At 38.5% G+C, this 26,886-nt stretch overlaps 1 protein-coding gene across 2 annotated transcripts in view; it reads right to left on the bottom strand.

The window, feature by feature from the left end:
- PTBP3 (polypyrimidine tract binding protein 3) overlaps positions 1-25,922 on the bottom strand; it is a 71,399-nt gene extending 45,477 nt beyond the window's left edge. For both annotated transcript variants that reach the window (XM_053465839.1, XM_053465838.1), the window contains exon 1: positions 25,827-25,922. Coding sequence is in view for 1 of the 2 variants with exons in the window: in XM_053465838.1 (XP_053321813.1) it covers positions 25,827-25,830 (4 nt within the window). In the remaining variant the exon portion in view is untranslated. The remainder of the gene's footprint in view (positions 1-25,826) is intronic.
- Positions 25,923-26,886: the final 964 nt, after the last annotated feature.

Genomic DNA, 26,886 nt, shown 5'->3' with positions numbered 1-26,886 from the left:
ATATATAATATAGTGCAGGTCGCCCTAAAACGGCTCATTTTCGTTAAAATGACCCAAAAAGCGAGTTGCCCGGCTGCTCCCGTGCAAACAAGGGCCACATAGTCAGCTCCAGCATTAGGGGGACATGTCTGCACACGGCGGTCACACCCCCTCCCCACCCGGGGCTGACTAAACTCCCTCAGAACTGCTAAATAACCCCCACTATCGCAAACTTACTAAAGGGTTACAAATAACAGCCCCGCCGCCATGTCCTCGCCGCCCCGGGAGCCACCGGTGGGGGGGTAAATACCTTTTTTTCTTCTCAGAAGTTGCGCCTGCTTGGCAGTGCCTGGGAAGGGCTGGCGGGGCAGCAGCAAGTAGTGGGCTCCGGCCGAGGGGTGATAATGTAGGGCAGGAGGCGAGCTGCCATGTAGGCCTCTAGCATGAGAAGCAGATTTTAGAGACAGGCAAGGGAAGGAGAGAAGGAGGAGAGCACAGAGAGACAGAGAGAGCCGGAGGGAAGCAGGATAGAAAAGAGGAAGCGGGGCGAGCTGCACGCAGCAGATAAACAAATTAGGCTGACACAAAAGAGGGCTGTCATTTGAGGCAAACGAGCCCTCGGATGAATGGGAGAGCTGGGTGCTGCTGAAAGGCGGAGGGGAGGGACGCCAACAACACCCACTTCCCAACAGGTTGCTCAGCCATCTCTCATAGATACACGCCTGCCTGCCGCCCGGGTCCGGCCTGTGCTGCCGGCTGCGAGCAGCTGCCTGCCCCTACGGCGTGAGGCCCATTGTCTGAAGCCATCAATTATTGAGGGCGAGCTCTTCATCTGGTAATGGGATACCTGACGGCCTGACAAAGGCCCACCGGGTCTCCATTATAGCAGGCAGGCAGGCAGGCAGGGAGGGAGGGATGGACGGACAGGGGGATAAAGTGTGGCAATACAGTAACTTTTACAGCGTTGGCAGCAGCGCTGCACCTTATGCGAGGCTGTCACAACAACACACTCACACGCGTTACGTCATTGTGTGTGTACACACTTTTAATTAGGTCATCATTATTGTCATCTTTTATTTATATAGTGCCAACAAGTCGCACAGCTCCTCTAACTATATATTCCGGGGGTATGACTAAAATAAACTGATGCATTAGGTAAAAAGGGCCCCGCTCCAAGCCTACAACCTAAAGGGTCATCTAAGTAATAAAGTATTGGAACCAAAAAACACTATGTGTATATATGTGTGTGTGTGTATGTATATATATATATATATATAGATATATATATATATATAAACATACGTGATCGGGATAAAAGTAGTGGTTTTTACTCTTTGACCATATCTTTAGTGCATCCAAAACAAACCCTCACTCCTGTGCTCTGTGCATGATGTTTGTATGTATGGTATAACATCTGTGTTATATGTTAACATGATTCCTCAACCGTGCATGTCTCTGGACCTTGTCTTTAAGGAAAATATTAAGAAAATAAAATGTTCTTAGAATCCCAGCACCCGCAGTCTGTCTACCCCAAGCACTAATGCCTCTGTCAGTGTCTTATGTATTAATTCTATTTCTACATATTCATTGTTGCCACTGCTAATATTTATCTCAATTACAAGTACAAATGAATTACAAATTAAAAGATAGAAAATACAGTTGTATTATCAAAAGTCCCTAAATCTCTAGTATTCAGCCTATTCCTTGAGCCCTCTATGCTTTTTTGTGTGCATCTCAAATGACGTGATTGATTCAGTTTACTAGATCCAATGATCTGCAGAGAGAGAGAGAGCAATTACCAAAGTGACCACTGATTTTGGGTCAAAGGGTCAGTATTCCTTATTACCTCTTTTGAACCATTTTGCTACTGCAAGCAAAGCAGACCACCCGCCTTCAAATCAGTGCCTCCATGCGTTTGGTTTCCACGACTTACTTGTAATATTTTCTATCCAGTGTGTTTTGTTTCCACTTCCTCCTATTCTATCTCAAAGTTCCTTTTCAGGCCTTCTGCTATCCTTATTCTATATTTCCTCTCTGGATTCATTACCTCATGCGCTATTTCTGTATATGCTTCACACATAGAGTTAATTTACGTTCTTTTTACACCGTGGCAAAAGTGCCCAATGTGCCTACAACCCAACCATTGGCATAGAACATTTAATATGGATTATGGTAAATATTATAAACCGTTTATCATACGTCTGTTTTTCTATATACCCATGATTTCACATTGGGGAAATACCCAGAGAACTCTTAGGTAATCGACAGGTTACATATAATAACCTTAACCTGAGTAGGCCTACTCATTTACATGACAGATATGCATTTCGTTTCTATAACATGGTCCAACAGATGGTTTGGGTTCATGAGCATTTTAATTAGACGACGTATAGAGGACCACAGTATTTCCATCTGAATAGCTGCGTATGATTGGGACTACAGTGTAATTAGTGCAATATAACCATGGGTTTATCCCATTACTGTTCTAGGGGCATCAGTTCGGAATATATGAATTCTAAACATATTTAGAGAGCCGCAGATATTAGTAATGCCTTACCTTTGCACAAAAACACCATTCAACTATTTTACATCCCCAAAATAGAAGCAGACCAACATCAAAACCTTAATTATGGCTCTTAACCGCTGTCTCGTCATCAAATAAAACATAATAGGAGTCGTACCAAGGACTATGGGAGAAACAAAAATAACACAAAGGGAAACAAATAATGGTTTGAAGTTATTTGCATTTTCTAATTTTTCATACCTCTTTGTTTTTTACACAGCATTCATATTTTAACTCATGCTAATACATCACGCTTACATTTGCAGTTTCCTTTGAAAAAATGACTATTATTGGATTATTATGCGATTAGTCCAATTTATAACAGGAGTTAAAAATGTCCTAAAATATCCATAAATCACCCAGTTTTATACAGAATTGGAACCCAATCACAGACCAAACATTAACCAAATTACGTTAGATGCCTAGAGCAACAAAGATGATACATTTGAAGAGTATATCTCAATAATTTTTGCAAGGAACGTTAGCGTAATCTGTTAATGCATGGATTCAATAGGACCTGGTCACTCGAACGTCACAATGTAGAGAGTTACGTATCAATCCTAACAAGACAAAAAGAGAGGCTTCAAACGGTCTTAAAACTAAAGGCTCTATGTTATTTTTCTAAATTCTTAGGAATAAAGCCCCAATGATGACCTATAAAAAAAACTATGTTTTAGCTAGACTATTTGTTGTATTGAATACAGAAAACTTTATTGCACAGAGAAGGTCGAACAATTTAATAAAAACATACAACAGTGACAATAAAAGTAGGGCACAGTTAGTGCACAAATCATCACCGTATTTGCTGTGGAATAAAAGGAGCCCAGAAAGCAATGGGAACTTTTTTGACTCATCTGGAGCACAATTCAATTCTTCTACAATAGTTTTGCCCCAGATATGGTACAATGGCGACATTTTTATATAACCAACTTTGTAAAAAAAAACAGCTAAATGTTAACTTGATACAAGGACAATTTTAGTCCTGGATTCATTATTAAAATAAAATCATTTTTGAATGAAAGGGCCAAAAAGGATCCAATAGCAGGATCCAATAGCAATTCAAATGGACTAGGTATGCTACTCCGTCATAGGAATTAACATAGACAGAAACTACAGTTAATTTTTTCTATACATTGTAGTTATTTCCTTCTAAAATGAATAGGCCATATAGTATACTATCATCTATATGCGTTTATGCGTTCAAAACCACTGAGCATAATTGCAACTGTCTTTTGATCCATACAATTGCATGACAGGGACATTTTATCATATAACGTTTTCCTGTTGAACTTTAAATTAGTTGTTTTTCAAATAACATAGATGTTATATTTCTGGAAACTCGAAATCTTGAGTCTCATATCAAATCTTATCAGACTGTATTACTCCACACAAAGCCTGGTTGCAAGATTGATATTTCTGGAGATGAACTGGGTATGTTAAGTCTGTTTAAAAGCTTATGAAGCAAAACCATAAAGTAAGATCTAGTTATTAACAGACAGAAAGCTAATACTAATAACATTATAGCTGACATGGGCTTGAGCAAGGGCTGACGTAGACTGGCTCCTCAAGCAAAGTGCCAATAGCTGCCGAGCCACCTAAAACATCCTTCTTTTCTGTCCTCATGTCCTTGTCCACTTCTAGGTAACATGATTATTTCATTGTTAAGTACAAATAGAAATTACAAAAACTGAGCAAATATTATATATACGGTGCTGTGAAAAAAGTATTTGTCCCCTTCCCTAATTTCTTCTATTTTTACATATTTATTGCATTTAAATGTTCCAGATCATCCAACTAATTTTCATAAAAGGCAATGTGAGTAAACACAAAATAATTTACTTATTTAAGTAAACAGTTAATCGAAACCTATATGCTTTGTTTGAAAAATTGTGCCTTCAAACCTGATAACTGGTTTGCCGCACTTGGCAACAACAACCGCAATCAAACATTTCCAATAATCGTCAACAAGTCTTTTACATCGTTATGTAGGAATTTTGACCCACTCATCTTGGCAGAAATTTTTTAATTCAGCCACATTGGAGGGGGTTTTGAGTATAAACTGACCTTTTAAGGTCATGCCACAGCATCTCAATCAAATTCAAATCAGAAGTTTCACTAGGCCACTCCACAACCTTAATTTTGTTTCTTTTGAGCCATTCAGAGGTGTCTGCTTTGGATCATTGTCCTGATGCATAACCCAACTGTGCTTAAACTTTAGCTCATGAAACGATGGAAGGACATTCTCCTTCATGATGTTGTGGTAGAGGGCAAAATTCATAGTTCCATCGATTATGGCAAGTCGCCCAGGTCCTGAAGCATCAAAGCAGCCCCAGATCATCACACTACCACCACTGTGTTTGACTATTGGTCTGAGGTTCTTATTATAACATTCTCCTGGCATCCACCAAACCCAGACTCGCCCATCGGACTGCCAAACAGAGGAGCGTGATTCATCATTCCACAGAACGCGTTTCCACTGCTCCAGAGTCCAGTGGTGGCCTGCTTTACATTACTCAATCCTATGCTTGGCATTGTACTTGGAGATGGGAGGCTTTGGTACAGGAGGCTTGCTCGGCCATGGAAACCCATTCCATGAAGCTTCCCCCGCACAGCTTTTGTACTGATATTACTGGCAGTGGAAGTTTGGAACTCTTCAGCTACTGAATCAGCAGAACGTTGGTGAATTTTACACACCAGCACTCAGCACTTGGTGACCCCGCTCTGTGACTTTACGTGGTCTTCCTCTTCAAGTTGCTGCTGTTCCTAAGCACTTCCACTTCCAATAATACCACTTATCAGTTGACGGTGGAATATCTAGCTGGGATGAAATTTCACAAACTTTATACAGCTGTGACAATAAGTCTGATTTCAATAATTTAGAGGCCTGTCCCAGTACGTTTTTCTATATATAGTATATATTGTATATATGTATATATATATATATATATATATATATAATGCCAAATCATCTTGCCAGTCTTCAATTTCACTACAATTTCACACAAAAAAAAGACATAGGCAAATTATCACGAACTGTACAGTTCTCAAGTGGAAGTCTTTTTCAGACGAAACAGCAAGGATGCCTCATTTAGCACTTCTGAAAGTCTCTCTTGAATAGCTTCTGACGACTCCTGCCACTCTCGAACAAAGGAAGAGAGGAGTCTTTCTTTAACGCAGCGTGTCTGTCTTAGTTCTGTTGTTGCAGTTAGCAAAGCTGAAATTTTCCATGAAAAAAAATGTCAATTGATACCAGAGAACTAGGCTATGAACAAAGTTCTGCAGGGCATGTGTGTCAATTCCCCACCGACAGGAAAGTAAATATTTAGTAGGTAGGTAATGGATGTTAATGAATAAAGTAAGATGATGATTATTCTCATTAACTGCGTACAGTACAGTAAAGGTACAGTCTACTGCCCCAAACAACCTCATCAACAACCAATGGATATTAAAGCACTTAGTAAGTACATAATATGCATTCTCTACCTGCTTTCCCACACAAATATTAGTAAGTTAATCACTACCTCCTCTCCATGAATTTATGCACAAGTGCATGGGGGTCTCATTACACGGCCTGGAAATCTAATACAAGCCGGTGCTGTAACTGGTTGACAATGAGAATCCGCACAGTGGTAAGCACTGAACACATCTCCTGCAAGGCATGGCGCTTTTGGCAGAAAAATAGTCTAGAGACTCTATATGAATCCTTCTATGTATCTGAATGAAAAAGTCCTTAGTACAACTTAGTAGTATGCCATAACAATTAAATACACCTCAAAGTGTACAGAGGGTCTGCATGCTTTTTTCCTTAAACAGGTGCCTAAATCATAATTAGCTACAGAGGTAACCAAATACCATAAACCAAAGAGCGTACACAAAAAAGCCCAAAAAGGTAAATATTACAAAATATAACTTTTTAAAATATACAACATAATGCCTCCAGACGTTAAATAATAATGAACACACACAAAAAGATGAGATAGTGTGTATGTGGCTCCTGATGAAGCCGTTTGGATGAAACATGGTCAGGCGTTCTCCCTGGTTACCTGTTAGACCCCTCTGCTGTACTTTATTTTAGCGTAGCATATACATCAGACCTTTTGGTGTGCCGCCTGATAAGGCCGTACACAACCCTGCAAGGACACGCAGGTTGATGTTTGGTAACATGGTAGATTTCTGCAAGGGAGGCCTGGGATCTAACCAACTGGCCCATCGACTAAGTACATCAGGGAAATGATCACTCAACAGGCAGAGGGTCTTCTGCCTCTTCAGAACTGCAGCCCTAGGGCTAGTTGGACCTAGTAAGGACAGTGATTTATGGAGTGACTCTATCACAGGCAATTCCAGTTTTTCTTGTTTCATTTGACACAAAATGGAATTGAAAAGCATTTACACTCTTTGGCAATGACTAGTCATACCAAAGGTCAATATAAACTCCTTCAGTGACAAACATGAGATTATTGCTGCTAATAATATTAAAATAAGCACAAAGTATGAAACACATAAAACCAAAACGGAAGATTTTCAGTTTATTGGACAACCACCTACCAGTCTTTGCTTTAAAATATCAGTTTTGAAAGGACGGTCTTGATTTCCAAGCACTCTCCTACACAGCTGCCCCACTATTAGGCTTTTGCAAGCAGTTGGGGAGATACTCTGATCATCTCTGACCAGCCAAGGAAGCCATAAAACCAATGGAGATTTGTGAATTTGCACTACCACACAACACTCTAAAATGATTAACAGAGGGAAGAGGTGTTAGCAGAATGATGTGTAAGGAAGATAAGCCTTAAAGAAGTATTGATGATTGATTCTAAGGGAGCAAGACAGTCAAGGGACAGACTAGAAAAGACCTTGTTGTAGAATTGTAGTAGTCAAGACAGGAGATAATAAGTTACATAGTTACATAGTTACATAGACTAAAAAAAGACATGCGTCCATCAAGTTCAGCCTTTCCTATATCTGTTAATTTGTTGCTGTTTGATCCAAAAGAAGGCAAAAAACCCCGGCTTCGGTCTTTCCAATTTTGCACTAACCAGGGAAAAAATTCCTTCTTGACCCCAAAATGGCAGTCAGATTTCTCCTTGGCTCAATAAGCTGTTTCCCCATAATTAAAGATTATATCCCCGAATATTATGTTTTTCCAGGTATCCATCCAGTTGCAGTTTAAACGTCTGTACAGACTCTGATAAAACTTCCTCTGCAGGCAGAGAATTCCACATCCTTATTGTCCTTACTGTAAAAAACCCTTTCCTCTGCTTTAGTCTAAATCTCCTTTCTTCCAGTCTAAACGCACGCCCACGTGTCCTATGCATAGTCCTGTTTATGAACAGATTTCCACACAATGGTTTGTATTGGCCCCGAATATATTTATATAACGTTATCATATCCCCTCTGAGGCGACGTTTTTCTAAACTAAACAGATTTAAATTAGTTAACCTTTCTTCATAACTATAGAGCTCCATTCCTTTTATTAATTTTGTAGCCCGCCTCTGCACCCTTTCTAGTTCTATGATATCCTTCTTTAGAAAAGGTGCCCAAAATTGCACAGCATATTCAAGGTGCGGCCTTACCATTGATTTATACAGAGGCAAAATTATATCTTTATTCCGCGACTTGATGCCCCTTTTTATACACGACAATACCTTACTGGCCTTAGCAACCGCAGACTGACACTGCACATTGTTGCATGAACATGAACTGAAGTTGTATTTTGTGTTAGGAAAAGACAAATACAAACAATATTTTTAAGGTGGGGCCCATTTTTGGAAATAGAATTAATAATAAGCAGGGTGAATGAGAGGTCAGAGACAACAAGGTAACAAGCATGTGAGGTAAGGATGATGGTTGCTCCAATGGTATTGAGGGACACTGAGTTAGCACTGGAGGAAAGGAAGATAGGAGATTAATTAAAATGTAGATTGTGCGCAAGGCCATCTCATGCTAAACCCGTGCATCACCTCATAAATACTCTTTTGAATGAAAATGCACAAGTTCCTATAGACACACTCCAAAATCTGGTGGAAAGCCTTCCCAGAACAGTGATTTTAGCTATAGCTGCAAAAGGGGGACCAACTCAATATTAATGCCTATGGTCAAGTGTCACAATACTTTTGGTCATGTAGTGTACATTGTATACACCATTTGTTTTGGGGGCAGGGGTTTACATTTTCAAAAATGTCTTGTAAACTGAATGGCTGTCCAATAAACAATCTGTTATAGTAAAAATACTTATACTTTTACTGTATGCATGTACATGTGTGGGTGTATATATATATATATATATATATATATATATATATATATACACCCACACAAAGTTCCGTTTACATTTATAACATATATTTTTAAGAAATAAGACGTGTGTAAGCAAAACATAAAAAAAGAGGGGAACAATAACACCCTCTTAGTCTTTGCTGCATTAATTCCAGGTTGTGTAAAATATTAAATAAATAGGACTAAACATGGCGATCAGGCCGAATAGTTGCTAAGAAATCCAGTCTGGGTTATGGATAAGTCTTTGATGAATGTATACTCCCCATGCTTATTTATTTCCGCCTCCTGCATCTCGACTGCTGCCTCTTTCAGTGCATTTAAAACATTGCCTTGGCCTGCATCCCAGCTCTGAAAAAATCCAATTAGGTAATAACCTCATTAGACCACATATTATAGTCCGCTTTCATCATATTTTTTCTTCCTAACAGCTGTCACAGATCTCCATGCCTGCCACTAAAGTCGGATAAATGTACTCTGAAATCAGTATAGCAGCGATCTAATTGTTCTGTAGTCGAATATCAGAATAAATGTACTGAGGAAACAGCATAGAATCTATATTATTTAACCAATATTCCTACTATGCTCAATTAAAATCATGCAATCAGATTTTCACTATATTTTTTTATGTAGTAATAATCCAAGTTTTTTTCTCATATTTCTAAACCATAATTGTATTTATATACCATATAATAAATAGAATTGTATAATGACAATATGTAGATATGGTATATATATATATATATATATATATATATATAATAACTTGAAGAAGAGGGGCGCTTTGGTATTGTATGCTATGGATGGATGTGACTATGGGCTTTCTGCCCTATTAATATCTTTGTGTGCATTTGGAAAGTAATTTCTAACAAGGGTAAGTTTAAACCCACATTAATATGAGATTCTTCTTCTAAACATTCTGAAGAAATGTACAGCAGTGAAAATATATATAGATGAAAATATTGGGAACCATAGATCGTAACCATACTAAACGAAAAACCTAAGCAGTTGGCGTCTTCCTTGCGTGCCTTTAAGAGATGGAGTGCCTGGATATGATGTCATATCCCTGTGATCCGTTACTTGCAGCGCCTTCTAATGAATCCAGCAACTTCTAATGCAGTCTATGGAGCCTCCATAATGTGTATGGGCTAGTTGGGAGATCAAAGATCTCCCTTGTAAACGGCCCATTAAGCAGCATGGCTACCATGGGGCCTGATCGCCAAAGAAGGCCATCTTCCCCCTAGTTTTGGAGCATAGGGACTGCCACCACACTGGACCTGCCGCTCTAGGCTACACCACTGAAGGATAAGTCACTACATACATACATGCAAATTATAGGCCCAGACAATCAATATAGCTCATCCAGGACATAGTCATATAGATGGGAGATCCTAAATACAAGGAGAAACCTCCCTTTTGTATTGAAACATTTTCTGACAGTAAGATCTTGTAAATAATCTGTTTACCTAAAAAGGTCTTGTAAAGTTAAAGAAAAGACCCAACGTGGGAACAGACTATAATAATAAAAGACATACGCAGAAAGCCAGAATTGTCACTGAAACAAGTGGGTAAGACATTCCATCTTTGAAGATCAATAACAATACTGTGCAGAGACAAAAGAAAACAACAAAGAGAAAATGGATAGGTCATTAGAAAAGCAACTTGATACAGAAGGTGGAGGTAAATGTGTACATAATAGGCATACTTGCCAACTGTCCCAATTTGTTCAAAACAGTCCTAGAAGGGGTACTCATGTTCCACCGGCGGGCTGTCTAGACCATTATCCATTGTCCCGGCTGTACGTTGGAAGCACATGCGTGAAATGTGGGGGCCGCACGATGTAACTTCATGATACCGCCACACAACATAGGCAAATCAGGACCATCATAATAGACTTGTACAGCCATATTTGTCAAGATCAATTATGGGGAGCTGCTAAATTTGAGGCACCAAATCACATAGAAACTAAGGGAATGTTATTGTTAATTGCCTCTTATTAAGCCCTTTGTCCAGAAAATGTTCAGTGCTTCCCATGATAAATATGGCCTTTAGAAATATATTCCAGAGTCATTATTTTTATAATATGCCTACGTTGTCACACACACACAATCGTTCACATCATTGCACATGCTGTAAGGTTTACCAGCTCTTTCAAAGCTTTTGTGTTGTATCTCTGTGTTACACATTCAGAGGAAATACAATTACGGATCCACTAAAGTTAAGTACAATAAATGTTTTGTCTAGGTGGAACAGCATCTTTAACCCCTTCAGGCCCAGGAGGTTTTCATAACCTGAGGACGAGAGGTTTTGTTGTTGTTGTTTGTCATTTATACCATGTTCAGAAGTAGGGTTTTCTTTTTAAATCATAGAAATACATAAAACATAATAACTATTTGTGATAATAGATAAAACAAATATATACTAAGATAGAATTTTTTTTTAGCTTAAAACAGTAGATGCCACAGCTGAACAATCATACCCCACATACAATTTTTTTTAATTTTCAAGATAGTCACATCCTTTACCTATTACTCTATATTACATATTTTTAAATACTATTGGCTTAAGGGGTTTGGGGGGGTAGTGATTTTTTTTAAATATTTTTTTACTTCTAGTGGTAGGGCTAAGGGGCACATTTTTTTTTTGTATGGCTTGAGATCCCTCTGGGGACCTTCTCCTGATTTGACTCTGCTAATCACACTGTGATCAGCCAGCAAGGGCTCCATAGCCATAGCCCTCTCGAATGAACTTCATATCAGTACGGACACCTTTCGGGAAGGAAATGTCCAATCATGTGATCGGGCAGTGACTGTATAATGTGTACTCGTGCCATTACACACGATCATATGGCAAAAGGCCAGTGATGCTGCTTCTGTCGATAGGGGAGACTCTAGGCTGTCAATAGACTGATCGCATAATAGCCATCTTGCCACAGTTTTCAAGGATGTGCTAGTATATCTTGAGGGGAGTGAAGGGGCTAAACTTGTACCTACAATCATTTTGGGACAGCATATTGTCTGTACATTTTCATATCTGTTTTACTTCATTTTAATGTATTATCTCAGATCTTCTTTGTGAACGGCTGTAGCTTCTACTACCATTCTAGGACTGCCATTATGATCTGCACAACAGATACTAGTAGGGAACCCACAATATTTTAAATGTCCATGAAGTCCTGGAGTGGGTGGGACAAGAGTCATGGCCACCTGCCCACCTGAATAGCCATCTCTCAATGCTAGCAAAATCAAGAGAATAAGGCTGGTATCTGACCAGGGTTAAAAAGTCAGGGCTGTCTTGAGAAAACCAGGAATGCTGGGAGTGTAGTATAATAGTCGCAATATTAAGATGTACAGCTTTGATTAGTACAGTGCTGATTCCACTAGAGTTATTTCTGGAACTCTGTCCAGTTGCCAGGACAAACATGGACCTGGAAAGAGTGTATTCATGCACCTACAGCAAAGATGACTGGGCATAATGGCTGAAGCCTAATTTCACTACACTTAAGTAGTGTGCAACCATCCAGATCCCTGCATCTCTGTTTACATAGTGTGATTGCGTCGGAGGTCCCCAAAGGTCACTAAGGAATCTTTGATATTTATTGAATTTACTTTAAATCTCTCATACACCTCCCTGGAAGCCCTGGTAATCTGCAAACAGCAATATGAATATTGTTTTTAATATAAATACAGTTTGCATATAATTTGCCTTGGCATCTGTCAATATGGAACACTTTGTGAGATGTAAATATGCAGTAATTCATTATCACTGCGTGACAGCTTGGATAGAAAGCTCTACGTTCTTCCTTCTTCTCCAATGTTCCCAATTTTTTTACAAAGCAGCTTTTACGTTACAAGCTGCTTTCAGAACTATTATTGATCTATAAGGTGCCCTCATATGCGTGTAGTCATCAAGAGTTCCACACATTTCCCTCGATTGGCAGAAGCGTTATCTACTGTTTGGGGGGGAAAGTGACCGTATGAACATTGATAGAGGTCTGTAGGCAACCTGCTACAAAAAAAACAATACATATACCTCTATTTATGAAAATATAAAAGGGAAAATTAAAAATAGCTTATCTTACCCACCTTTTTTAAAACATCCATTAACCATCTACAAACTATAAACAATAGTGTTTATTTAAAAAAGGACCCCTGCTTAGCTGTGATATAGTATTTGTTTTTTCTGACCATAGTTATATTCTGGATATCAGTACAGGATGTAGAAGTTTTAATTGCTCTGATACCCTAATTAGAATCTGTCCATAAAAAGTACACCGATAAAATAAAGTATCCTCAAGTAAAAATTGGTGGAAACATCTTAGTATAGTCAGTATATCCTATATTTTCATAAAACATTACCTGGAAGCAGTGTTTAAAATTTTCAGTTAATATATATCTTTAAAGTAACAGTGACATGTCCAATAAAGTGTAGATATTTTCATTTTACATGTAAAATACCTTAGTTACAAATTTCTTAGTAGTAGAATGTCTGTGCTTGGCTAAAATGTATATGCGTGGGGAGAACCAAGACACAGACCTACAACATAAGACACCCCTCCTTATTATTGAGTTAAGATGTAATGTAGGCCACATCCATTGCTCAAAGGTGTATAAAATCAAGCACGAAGGCAGCCCCCTACATGGACAAACACTAGCAGTAGAATAGGTCGTACTGAAGGGCTCAGTGACTTATTGTGAAGAAGAAGTGTCTAGGAGTAGCTGCAGCTTAGCCACAAAGAAGTAGACCACACACACTCACATAGCGGGGATGCTGAATGCTGAAGCGTGTAGCACATAACATCCAGTAGTTCCTAACTGCCTCTTGAAACACCATCAGCACAAGCACTGCATGTCGGGGTACTTTATGAAATGGATTTCCATGGCTGAGCAGCTGTACATAAACTGATGATCACTATGTGCAATACTAAGCATCATCTGGAATTGTGTAAAGCACACCACCTGATGGATGATTCTAGCTTTGGTGAATGCCCAGAGGACACTAGCGAGCGGAATGTATAGTGTCTACTGTAAAGTTTGGTGGAGAAGGGGTAATGGTCTGGGGTGAGGGTTAGCCCCTTACTTCCAGGGCAATGTTAGACATTTTAGACAGTTATATGCGTCCAACTTTGTGGGAAGAATTTAGGGAAGGCAATTTTGTATTCCAGCATGACTGTGCCCCAGTGCACAAAGCAAGATCCACAAAGTCATGCCTTTTGGCCATATGGTGTATATCTTGATTAATCTTGATTCCAAGTCCACAGAGGACATGACTAGCTTTTGCTATTAATTTTGGCAGATAAAGTGCAAGGCCAATATTGTATACCTTCCAAACCTGTCAACGATCCACAGGTCCTGTTATCAAGCACTCCACAAGTCCAGAAATCCACAACTGCCTGCTTTTATCAAGAAGGCGGCTAAGAAGAAACCTACTGGTATATAATCTTGCATATAATTAAAAACATATTTCAATATTCATTTTGCTTGATTCCAGTGTTGGTATGTGGCATATTCAGCATTTTGTTTTAATGATTTCCTTAAATACATTTTTAAACAGATTTTAATCAATCCAAAAGTACCATGAACAGCTAAAAGTATCTGAAGAAGTGAGGTCTGGCTCAACACAAACAGTATTAAGTACGACTTGTGGAACAAATGAATACTGCTGAAAGATATGCAGGTTGCATTTCTTTATTTATGGGATATAGCGGGCATTTCTAGGAATACGTGGATTTTTTTTGTCATATTTAATAAAACATTCAGTAATATTGTAATGTGCAGCCAACACAACACAAACTGCTGTTATTTTTGGCACAAATAAAATTAATTAGATTTCTCATTAAGGCATATTTTAGAAGACAGCAGGGTAGCTTACTCTTTTTAAAGTAAATGATTTGTGCATTAACACAGTCAATGTCTTTACATACACAATCCCATAAGCCTATCAAACCACAGCAAGGGAGCTGTAATAAGTACAGATGTTTTAAAAAATCTAAAACTTGATATCCCATGAGAATTTATGAAATGCTGTTGTCTATGTTTTTCCAAGAGAAGCCATACTGGCCACTGGAGGTCCCGAATTTTTTGTCCAGAACTCACCTTTTTTTCATATAGCTTTTTTTGAATACGAGCTTTCATCTTATTTTGGCACTTATTTATTGTTATTATTTATTATTAATTTAATATGTTTAAAAAGAGCCATATTTACAAGTAATAATAATGAACCCTTGTGGCCGCAGGAAATCACAGTTAAGTAAAAATGTAAAAAGGAAACCCAATACATTTGCTGTTAATAGCTTCTTTTAAAGGTTGTGACCGTGAGTTGTGCTCTTGTTTTGCTCAATTTAATAGGTCATATTTAATGACTTCCCATAACCAGCAAGGAAGCTCAGCAATATTTATTATCCCCTGATCTGATAGGTCTGGCCTACCAGCATGATATTTGAACCTTGACAAAGTTGGGCGCCTCTCCTTTAGCTCACAGCGTAACCTTGATTTTTTATGAAATATGTATTCTCTCACGAAAAAAAGCTAAATGCTCTCTTTGACCTTCTAGCTTCACTTGAAAACTTGTGCTCTGTAGGTGAAAAAATTCACATGGGCCCTTTCACTGAATTGAGAAATAAACCCAAGGGAATGTTCTTTTAATTTAAGAACTTTCCTGGATACTTTAAAAGCAATTAGGTGAAAGGCTAATGAGCGGAGACAGACAGCTGTTTGTAGCATCATTTATAACACCAATTTCGAGGTAGATGAATATATCTAAGCATGCAATCTGGTGTGCTAAACAGATTTACAAAGGCATGGGCATTAACACGTTTTCAGGCTCTTTTATTCTAAGACATAATACAAGCAAGATTAAACTGAATCCAGGTGTAATATGTAATAATATTAATATGCTGACATGCTCAATCTAAGAAATTTACACATGCTGGCTCCAAAGTCATTTTAAGTTCCCAAAATTAAAATTGAGGTACAAGGGGACCGTTACTGATAAAACATAATTCAAGACAGTGAGTGGGGCTCACACATTGTGCAAGGAAACTGTTTGCCGCACAGAGTTACCTCACCACAGCATTTTGTCCATTTAAATGTTTGCTTTCTGATCAACCCTTTTGGTACGTAACCGCAAAGGTGGAAAGTCTAAAATCAGCAACTGTACACAACAGATTGTACACTCTCAAGGGGCTCCCTTCCGCTTCCATACCAGTATGTCTTAAGGTGTGTTAATGTTGTTGTCAATTTTGCATTTTGTCCATTTAACATTATTGTGAACTATCACTCTTTCCTATTGTAATCATACATAATCTACTGGGACTCTATACATAAATGGAATGAAATATCTGTGTAACACACTTCTAATTTGTCCTAGAAACCACAAATTCACTTGAAAGATGTGTCAATTCTTTGTCTTCTTTCCGGCATGGTTGAGCTGCAAATGTGACAGCCAATATGCCAGTACTGATTTATGAAAATAAATTATACAATGTTATTCTTCATTTACAAGCAAATGGCTGATCATGTGTTTAACTTATTGCCAGAAAGTATTTTCTGATGGCAAAAAAGTATCACATAAGGTACAAAAGAAAGAAAGAATGCTAGCATTTTAGTTGAACTGATCTGTCACTGTGTTAGACCAGTCAAACCAGTGCATGGACCTCACTTCTGTTCTTTTAACGCAGATATACAGTAGACATACCTCAGAAAACCAAGGTATGAACAAGCACAAAAACTGTATTACGTAACCCAAAGGGCACATTCAGCATCACATACACAATATTTAAACACTTTTACAATGCGTTTCTAAACTGGAATTCTGATTGATTGCAGCCTTGTCAAAATAGTCAAAAAGGACAAATATCTAAATAGTTTTAATTCTTTTTTCTACTAATTACAAAACCTGATGCTGATATTATGTCTACTGTACTTTAGCAGCATAGAGAGAGAATGTAACCATGGGTAAAAATAACTCAAAAGGTCAAGCATTGTTCAGAAAACTAAGTCTATTTACTATGTTGGAAGAATGGAATATGACACTTAAGCACCATATGATTAGTGTGGTTGGACATTACCACCAAATGTACAATTGTTACAGAAAGAACTACCAACTACCAACATCAATCACATGTTTAATTTAAAAATGCCTATCCATGCTCAACTTTTTTTACAGTTGTATTACCTTGAAACTGACCCTTTTTTGGGGCACTGTCCTCTCATGGGTAGCTGCCCCACTTCCTTGCTTGGGCAGTGGGGAGCATGGGCCAGTTGGAGAGAGAGTCTGATCGCCTATTAACTGCTCACAGAGGTGAAAGGTCAATGGAGGCCTATCCTGCTTCAGCAAAAACCTCAATTGCATCTCCCACGGCCCACCTTGTAATGCTATACAGATAACGTGAGTGGGTCACTACAATTCCTGCCATGCGCATTTTTAGAATTGACTATGCCCACTTCTAGGATGACTCTTCTCCACTTCTTGCTACACTCCCCAAGTTTTGGATACCTAAAAAGTAAGGGAGTTTAAAGGCTTACCCTCAGTAAGTATAGTGTTTGTATTTTTTTTATTTTAGTAGGGCGAAAAAATGTCTGTGTTGAAGCTTATAATAAGAAAGCATTTAAGTTTCCTTTTAAATATGTGAGACCATTGTTTTTAATCTCCAAGATCTTGTAAATCTTGTTCCCATGATATTTAAAAGCAGAGTTTATGGTCTTGCCAGCATGTTACATGCTTCTCATGTTACATTTCTTCAGCGTTTGATTTCCACAGCTGTGTTTCAATCATGTATTTATATTTATAGTGTTAGCCACAGTGTGTGTGTGTGAATGTGTATACGAGTGTGGTGCTAGTGTGTATGGTGTTAATGTTACAGTATGGTGTTAGCATGAGTGTGCATGTCAGCATATAGTGTTCGAGTGTGTGTATTAGTGTATGGGGTAGCATGTGTATACATCAGGGTAGAATGTTAGCGTGTGTGTGTTACTGTAGGGTTTTAGTGTTTTTGAGCATAAGATGTTAGCGTGTGTCTGTTACTGTATGGTGTTAGAGTGTATAAATGTATGTTAGTGTACGACAAGGCTCAACAAAACCTGGGTGCCAGGGAAATAAAAACATGATGGGGGAAGAAAAAAAAAGCTATCTGTTTTTTGACTACTTCCTAGATCCAAACCAAATGTGTCCACTCCTGATGTGATCTGTTCACTTAACCAACATGTTCTAAATCACAAAATGGCCAAGGGACCCTCTGTGAACAATGTTGTCCTTTCAATCCATTGTATCCACAATTGCCTAAAATCACTCTTTCAGTCTTGCTCAAGTGGCTCAATCTAAAATCACAGCTACAAAAAGCCAGCAAAGGTGCAGGAGAAGAGAAATCTAGTTCATCAGTGTAACAGATCTATCATCTGGATCTAGACCTTCACGCAGTTAATAAATAACTAGCCATAACTGCTTTGTTGCAGCCTCTGTCATGTGGGATGTTTATTTGCCATAAGATTTGGATTTCCATTTTTTCTGGTTATGGGGTAGCATTGTCTGTGCAGCCAATAATCTGATCATCACAGATGAATACCGAGCCTCTAAGACTTTATTTTTATGACATCTTTCTTAATCTCAGTCGGCACAATACACCCTTTCTTATATTAGCCTTATGCCATGCACATCGAAATATTGGAGTATCTTGATTCTACAGCATGTGCTCTGCAAATTAATATAACAGTGGTCTATCTTTTAAACATTGTACTTGAGCAGATGGATCAGCGGAACCACTTGAGATTATTTCATTTATCTCAACATGTCACCTTGAACACAAAATTAAACAGTAGCCGTTTACAGGTTCGGGATACACTGTAACTTCAAAACTGATATATGGAACTACAGGGAGTAAACTGATGAATTACAAGAGAAATTGTTACTTCCAAGGTTACTTCCTGCAATCCGATCATCCCTACCAACTGCAGATAGTCTTACACTCTGCTAAAATGTGTTACTACTAGAACCACTGTTAAATTCTAACAATCTTCTAATTTACATGAACTCTGTTTTCAAAATCAAATGTACTTAATAAACCTGAAATGTATTAAAGTAAACTTGTCTTGTTACTTTTCCCACCTTTTGGTACGGATTTCACAGATTTTTCCCTAAAGTAAAATATGCTCTTTTAAACCAAATACCTCTAAAGTGCTTAAACTGATCAAAAAGCAAAAAAGACAAAAAACCTTTACATGATTGTGGTGGAAACCTGTTCAACAGTACTAGGAAGGATTTTTTTGACTTACAGCACATTAAAAAGAACACAAAAATCAGTCAGAATTATATTTTAATTTCTGTTACTTAACTTTCACATAATCATAGGCCTGTTCCAAAATATATCGCTACATCAGCTGTTAAACAAGACACAAATATTGTGGCCCAAAGTGAGAAGCCGGTCAGCAAGGGGAAATCAGGTACAAGCTGCTTGTTCGAAACAAGCAAACATGAGGAAATCAAACCACCAGAGAAGCGTGGGAATTTTTTAATGACAAAGACAAAAAAATTGTAGATTACTGTAAACCTTTTTTTTGAGAAACAAGTTCACTTTAATTCTGTTTTATGAGAACAGATGCTCTGTGTGAAGCTGCACTGCTTTGATGTTGTAACTGAGGGAACGTCCGGAAGCCATTTTCTCCATAATGAACCCTTTAATAATAATCATCATAAGCAATAGGATGGTTGAAAGAAAAAAAAAACACACAACTTGTTTAAAATGTAGCTTTCAATGTGATTAACCTCTCCATTTTCTTTCAACAGCAACTTCTTGACCTACACGTTTCAAAAACAAATCGTTCCAACCTAGAGCCTGAAAATTGCATTTTAAGTCCTTTGACAAATTCATTTATGTAGCATTATTTGTTTTACTATTTTTTTCCATTTTAACCACTTTATGACCAAGTGTATTTTAAAACCCCAAAGACCAGACCCTTTTGGTAATTTTAACCATACATTTTTTAACTGTAATTTACCTGGTTTGTCTGCACAAACAAAGCATTTTGTGTTTTGGAGGACACATAGGGTTCAGCGATGCCTCACATACATAGTTTTGTTAACTGCAGGATGTACTGTTTCCTAATGAGTTCTTATATTTTTTTTTAAGGATGAGATAACATGTCCTGCGTTGTGAAATGGTTAAAGAATAATATGAATCAAAAACAAAAACAATAATAAATTGTCTGATGGTCTGATATAATGGTATGTACTTACACAGCTGTCTAACTCATAAGCAGCTTCTTACAGCCCTCATTGGTCCTTGAGGTCTCAATTAAGAGTGACACAATACTGTTCCTCAACATGAATCGCACCCTAGAGTATGTTAAGTAAATAAACCTTAGCTGATTGGTTTCTATGGCAGTACCTTTTCATTGTCTTTTGTAACATGACATATTGTGACCTAATTCAATGTTCTTGGAAAATTATGAATGAGGCAACATATTTGACTGAAGGATTACTATTTATTATATATGTATTTATAAGGGGTCATCATATTCCATGTTCTGCAACAGGCAAACAAGATAAAAGTAGTGCATATCATTTGGCTCTGATCAAACAAGCTTAGTTATTTCTGGAAAAGGGTTTTGGTATTAAGCAGTACTATGAATAATGTTTCCAATGCTACATTTAGTTTCATACACAAGATTAAGTAGCACCTCACTGTGTTTCAAACATGCAGTGGTACATATTGGTTTTGTATCAAATATTATGTTTGAGAAATGTCCCATTGGGATGCACACCTTTGTGTTTAAGTGGTGATCATGCAAACCGGGAGATGCTCTAGCACAACACAGAAATAGTGGGGATTATGTACGAAAAGTAAATCCGGTGCAAAGCTCTAAAAGTTGTCTCATCACTATCACTAGCAATCAGTGGAATGGTCCAATCAGCAGGTACTTTCCATAGTTGCAATGATGAGCACTCCACCATCTTTTTTATACCAAAATACTTTTTATACAAAATCCTCCTGAACATGAACAATGTAGTTCATTAGGTATTATAACCACAGCCGTCGCCGAACAAACTAGAATGGTAAAGGGAATACATTGCCTTTGTCTCCTCTCAATTTCTGCAGTCAACATTGACGACTTCAAGTCTCTCCATTACGCCATGGCCAGCCTTACATTCAGACTAGCTATATGTCAATCCCATACATGTTTAATTCCCATTAATGTTTTAGCCTCTACTATATCTGCTTCATTACATCTAAGCCTCGGACCTTCTAGGTTTACATTATTACCTCTTGTTCTAACATTTCGTGTTACATATTTAAATGTTTCTATCACGTCCTCCCTCTTCTCTCATCCATACTATATATAGTATCCCAATAACAAAAACGTAATATTTAAAAAGCAATAGTTTAGGATCTAGCCATATAAATTCAAGATCAAAATATACATCTGACTAAAATCTAATAAGAGCAGACCTATTACCTAAAAATAGGCAATAAAGGGTTAAAGTACAGAGATTGCCTGTTATAAGTGACACATGAGTTGCGAGGTGTATAAAGTCTGACTTACAAAAACATTGAATATTGTCTATTTTGTTTAGCATAGCATACACTATATCGATAGGTGTTCTTACAGGGCTATCTCCTACATGGCATTTAGCTGAGCTGAGGAAAGGGCCAAATCCATATGGAGGGATTCTGCTTAGCCCCTATGCATTTACAAAATAGATACAATTAAAATTGAAAGGTACCATACAGCTATCATATGCATTAACATACATATGATGACTGTAACATGCCTTTAATGCTAGATAATAATGTACAGCCGTCTGAGATGGGACTTTTGGGTGATCTTACTATACATACTCACTGTCCTGAATGTCCATGGCACAGATTTATTTGTAAATAGTTTTCAGAGACCATAAGTATTCGAAATTTTGTAGATACTCTTAATAGTGCTTTTTAATACAAGGTTTATTTGCTATAAAGCTTTTTACAGATACCTAAACTGAAAAAAGAAACTTTTCCCTTTACTGGCGTTACAATTACACGGCTTCATGATGTCATTATCAAATACTTACATGCTACTGGTTCTCTGCTGACTTTCAGTATAAAGCCTGGCATATCTAGAAAGCAGACAAACCTGAAAAGCAAATCGCCTGTCAAAAAGCCAATTCTACATTTGTGTGGCTTGACTGATCTGCAGCTGTGAGCACTTGGCTATAGCTAATGTTAAAATGAAACATAGCCTTAGAGAAAAAAAAAAAAAGACTTGGTAGAAAGTTGCAGTAGAAAAAATATTTAAACCTTTCATTATGGAATGGTGCTCTAGCTAGTAGGATAATGATTCAGTTATTTACCACCTAAAAATATAAATATCCACAATATAGGATATACATCTGCTATTTCTATTTCACTGTGAAGCCAATTATACATAGAAACGGAATAACGCACCTACGGATACCAGGCAGAACATGATCACACTGTGATGTGACCGCATACTGATGGGCCTTTCAGAATCATCGCTTTAGGTATATTGGGATTCATTTGGAGCAATACAGAAATAAATCTAAGATTTGCAGTTGAACTATCAACAGACTGTATGTGTAAAACAAACAAAACAGTTAGAAATAAACTGCTAGCTGTTATGGTTTTACCCTGCTTGCCAAGTTGATGTATGTATTTTACCGGTTGTGGTGCTATTTCCACAGGGCCGGCCCTACAATGGAGCCGACTGGGGCAATTGCCCCAGGCGGCACTTTAGAAGGGGCGGCACTTTGCCGCCCCAAGCGCTTTTTTTTTTTTTTTTTTTTTTGAAGCGGAGGAGAGAGAGAGGGGCGCCGAGTGGTTTTCGCTTACCCGCTCGGCGCCCCTCTCTCTCTCTCCTCTGCGGCGAGTCTCCCTGTTCGGTCTCGGTGCCAGCTTGTAATGCAGAGCGCCGGAAGTGACATCAATTTCCGGCGCTCAGCATTACAAGCCGGCACCGTGGCAGAGCAGGGAGACTCGCCGCAGGACTGTTTAAAGGTAAGTACCGGGGGGGGCGGTATTTTAAACTTCGCCCCAGGCGGCGTTAAGTCTTCGGCCGGCCCTGTATTTCCACTTCTAGGTTTGGGAACTCTGGCTACAGTCTAATTGTGTCAGCTGGGCCTTCTTATATGCATACCTGGGAACTCTTTGGGTTTTGCCCAAAAAGGTTGAGATTAGTTCGCCATGTGAGGTAGTGTAAAGTGAGAACAGAAGTGGTCCTAGAACTGTGCTTTGGGGTACACCAATTCAGAGGTGAAGGAGAAGTGTTACTGGAGAGGGAGATGCTGAATGTGCATTCGGAAAGGTAGGGTGAGAACCAGGAGAAAGCAAAGTCATGAAGACCAAGATCATGAAGAGTTTGAAAGAGAAGAGGGTGGTCCACAGGGTCAAAACCAGCAGAAAGGTCCAATAAGATTTGCATTGAGTAGTGACCCTTGAATTAAGCAGTACGTAAGTCATTAGTAAAATGTTGAGAATGGAATCTAGATTGAAGGGGGACAAGTTGGAGTCAAAAAACGTAGTTAGTTGAGTGTATGAAATTTGTTCAAAAAGCTTGGAAGCAAGAAGAAGCAGAGAGCTGGGACGATAGTTAGACAGATCAGTCGGGTCAATGGAGGGCTTTTCTAATATTGGAGTTGTGGTAGGAGGAGGATGGGATAGATCCAGTAAAGAGGAAGAGGTTGAAGATATGAACTAGCGTAGATAAGTGAGACCGGGGATGTAGTCGGACAAAAGGAAAGAAGAGCAAGAACCTTCATTGACGATTGATTCTATTATTTAAGTATGTAGTTATGAAGTATGTGGTTAATGGAAGGGGCAGTTGTGATAATGCAAAGAATGGAAAGTTCTGAAGTGTCGTTTAGGATTATGAGACAGGGAAGACAAAAGTATATGGCATAACAAGGACATCATTAGGCAGCACTGACTGCGTTCTATTTTTAGAAGTTGAATGTGCAGTAGGGCTCTCGTTCCCCTTTAACCAATTACTTGAGGATTATAAGAGTTGCGTACTTCCCAATAGTACTATTTTATGCAGAAAAGTCTTGATTTTCTAGCCTGCTTTTGAGGGCAGTAGGGATCAGGAGTCAAGGTGATCAAGGGATCACCACTGATCGGCCCACTGAGTTGTGAAATCAATTTAAGTTTGTACTTATGTACATTAACTCCACTACAGAATAAAATTTTATCATCAACCTTTCAATTAATTAACTAGCTTACATAGAATAGTTGCCAATTTAGCAACCAATTAATTTGTATGTGTGTGTGGGGTGTAATTGTCACCATATGAAGACGAATGTTGTTCTAACTAACTGTTATTTCAGGTAATACTTCCACACCTTCCACTACCATATGGTAGTAGTAGTGAATCCTAGAACTATATTATAAAATCAGATTACTACAATAGTGAAGGGCCAGAAGTATATTATACGATGAGTGAAAGCTCAATTCTATATTGTAAGATAAGGTTTCTACAGCAGTGAACACCCAGTACTATATTATAAGATGAGGTTATTACGGTAGTGAATGCCCAGTACTATATTATAAGATGAGGTTATTACGGTAGTGAATGCCCAATACTCTTTTATAAGAGGAGGTTCCTAGGGTTGTGAATGCCCAGTACTATATTATAGGATGAGATTACTAGGGTATTGAACACCCAGTACTATATTATAAGATGAGGTTACTAGGTTAGTGAATGCCCAGTACAATATTATAAGATGAGGTTACTATAATATTGAACGCCCAGCACTATATTATAAGATGAGGTTATTACTGTAGTGAATGGCCAGCACTATATTCTAAGATGAGGTTACTGCATGTATTGAACATGTTTTTAAGGTAAATAGAGATGAGTGTTTTTATATGACCAGATGACCAAGGAGCTTAATCATGAATTACAATCAGATACATAAGAAATAAAGCTAAAATGTCTTTATTTTCCTTTAAACTGCCTGCTAGTTTCAGACCGAGAGGTGAAAATATCTGTCGGTACCCACAGCCACATCTTAATACAAGGGAAGGACATCTCACCCACACGAATTATTCCTGGAGAGTAAAGTATTGTTTGTTACTAGAGAACTATTGCAGAGGAGCAAGACCTGAGCTTATTATCTAACCTTTTGATTGCCAAGAAGGAAAGGTGACCTCTCTGATACTTCAAAGGGTTAACAGACCTGAATGACTGGATTTCACAACGCCATTTGCTTATGAAAACACCATACTTAGGCTTGGCCAGCTTGTAAAGTTATATTCTGCTTTAAACAACTTTATTATGAAAACATTTTTTGAATATTCCTATGCAAATATGAGCACCCACTATAGCTTTATGGTGAACGGCGACAATATTGCATATTGTACATCATCTGTAATGTGTCTTCTTCAACACCAGAGATCTTTGCAATGGCAATATGTTCTTTTTTAAATAAGTGTGCTGACAGATGACTTTTGTCACCATACACCATAATAAAGCAAAAAGAGCAAAGCAGCCCTTTGCCTCTAGGACATATTTGCTGTACAGGTGCAACTTCACCATTCACAGGGAGGGGCAGATCACTCCATCTCACCCTCCGCACCGATCTCCACATGAAGAACCAGTCCTGCCAACATCTGAGCAGAATCACAGCCTTAGCTTGCAATACAAAGGAGAAAAATGACCTACTCCCCATCCCATCATATGGTGTTTTTCTTAAAAGTATATATATTTTGCTGCAAAATATTTTTCTTTGAGTTTAAAGAAATGACATCATTAGAAAACATATTTAACACACACACTATATATATATATATATATATATATATATATAGATATATAATTAAGTACCGTGGCTGTGACTCTCATCCCAGTGTTTACAAACATATGCACACCCACCCCTAGAGGAATGATCAGGAGGATTAATACATTTGCAGACCAGGGAGCAGAGAAGATTCCGAGTCCGTACTGGTCAGTTGGCGTATATGGAGAATATACTGCCTATACTCTAACGATCCCGGATGGGGTTAAGGCAAAAATGTTGTACTCACCCATCCATGGCCCGTATGACGTATGACGAGCAGGGAAAAAAAGAAGGGAAAAGGGAGACAGAGAGCAGAAGAAGCCCAATGTACAGAAGAGCGAAGAGGCGGAGGGAAGAAGGAAGGAAGATGATAGAAGAGGAGGAGGAATGATGAGAGGAGGGCAGGGAGAGAGGTGCGACTGCCAGAGAGGAGGAGGGGGAGTTGTGGCATTAACAGCTTCAGTGCCTGAACTACTGAAAAGCATGGACCAACAGAAGACTCGCCGAGCTGTCACTATGCAGCTGATGCAGAACCCCCACCCCAACACTATTGGTATGGCTGAGGTTGATGGGACTTAAGTCCAGCAACAGGGACCTCATTTTTCTAAGCTCTATTAACAGTATAAGCAAGTTACAAGTACTGTTATATAGACTCAAAATCAAGTTGGCATAATGTGCTTAAAGTGTTACTTTCATTCTGGATGTTGCCCATTTTTACACAATTTTTTTTATTTGTTTAATACCTAATGTTTCATACGTAATACACCTCGCGCCCATTTTTGCCTATCCAAACTGTATATTATTCTGTACATAATATCACCCGCCTATTATTATCATATTTCACGTTAGGCAAATTTATAATCAGATAAATGAGCTACCAGATAAAGTAATTAGCTATGTGTGGACGCCGACCAAACTCTGGTCAGACAATTTTTTTTTCATTTTGGTTTTTGCACAGTTGTTTTCTGACAAAGAATTTGATTTCCTTAACTTTTGGTTCGGATTAAAGGGATGTGGCTACAGGCCACAAGGAACATAGAGAAGTGAAGTGGAGAATGCGGTAAACACTGTGTATAAACATATATATATATATATATATATATATATACAGAGCCGGCCTAAGGCGTTGTGGCGCCCTGTGCGGACTACTCCTCTGGCGCCCCCCCTCACTACCCCCCCTCTGCCCCTTCAAACGACACCCCCCCTCTGCCCCTTCAAACGACACCCCCCCTCTGCCCCTTCAAACTACACCCCCACGTCACTTACCTTGTTGCCGGAGTCCTGCGGTGAGAGCGGAAGGCATCCGT

Source organism: Spea bombifrons, chromosome 1, assembly GCF_027358695.1.
Source record: "Spea bombifrons isolate aSpeBom1 chromosome 1, aSpeBom1.2.pri, whole genome shotgun sequence".
In the NCBI taxonomy this organism is placed as follows: Eukaryota; Metazoa; Chordata; class Amphibia; order Anura; family Pelobatidae; genus Spea; species Spea bombifrons.
The sequence above is the reverse complement of the archived record's forward strand: the minus strand, read 5'-3'. Positions and strand labels throughout refer to the sequence as shown.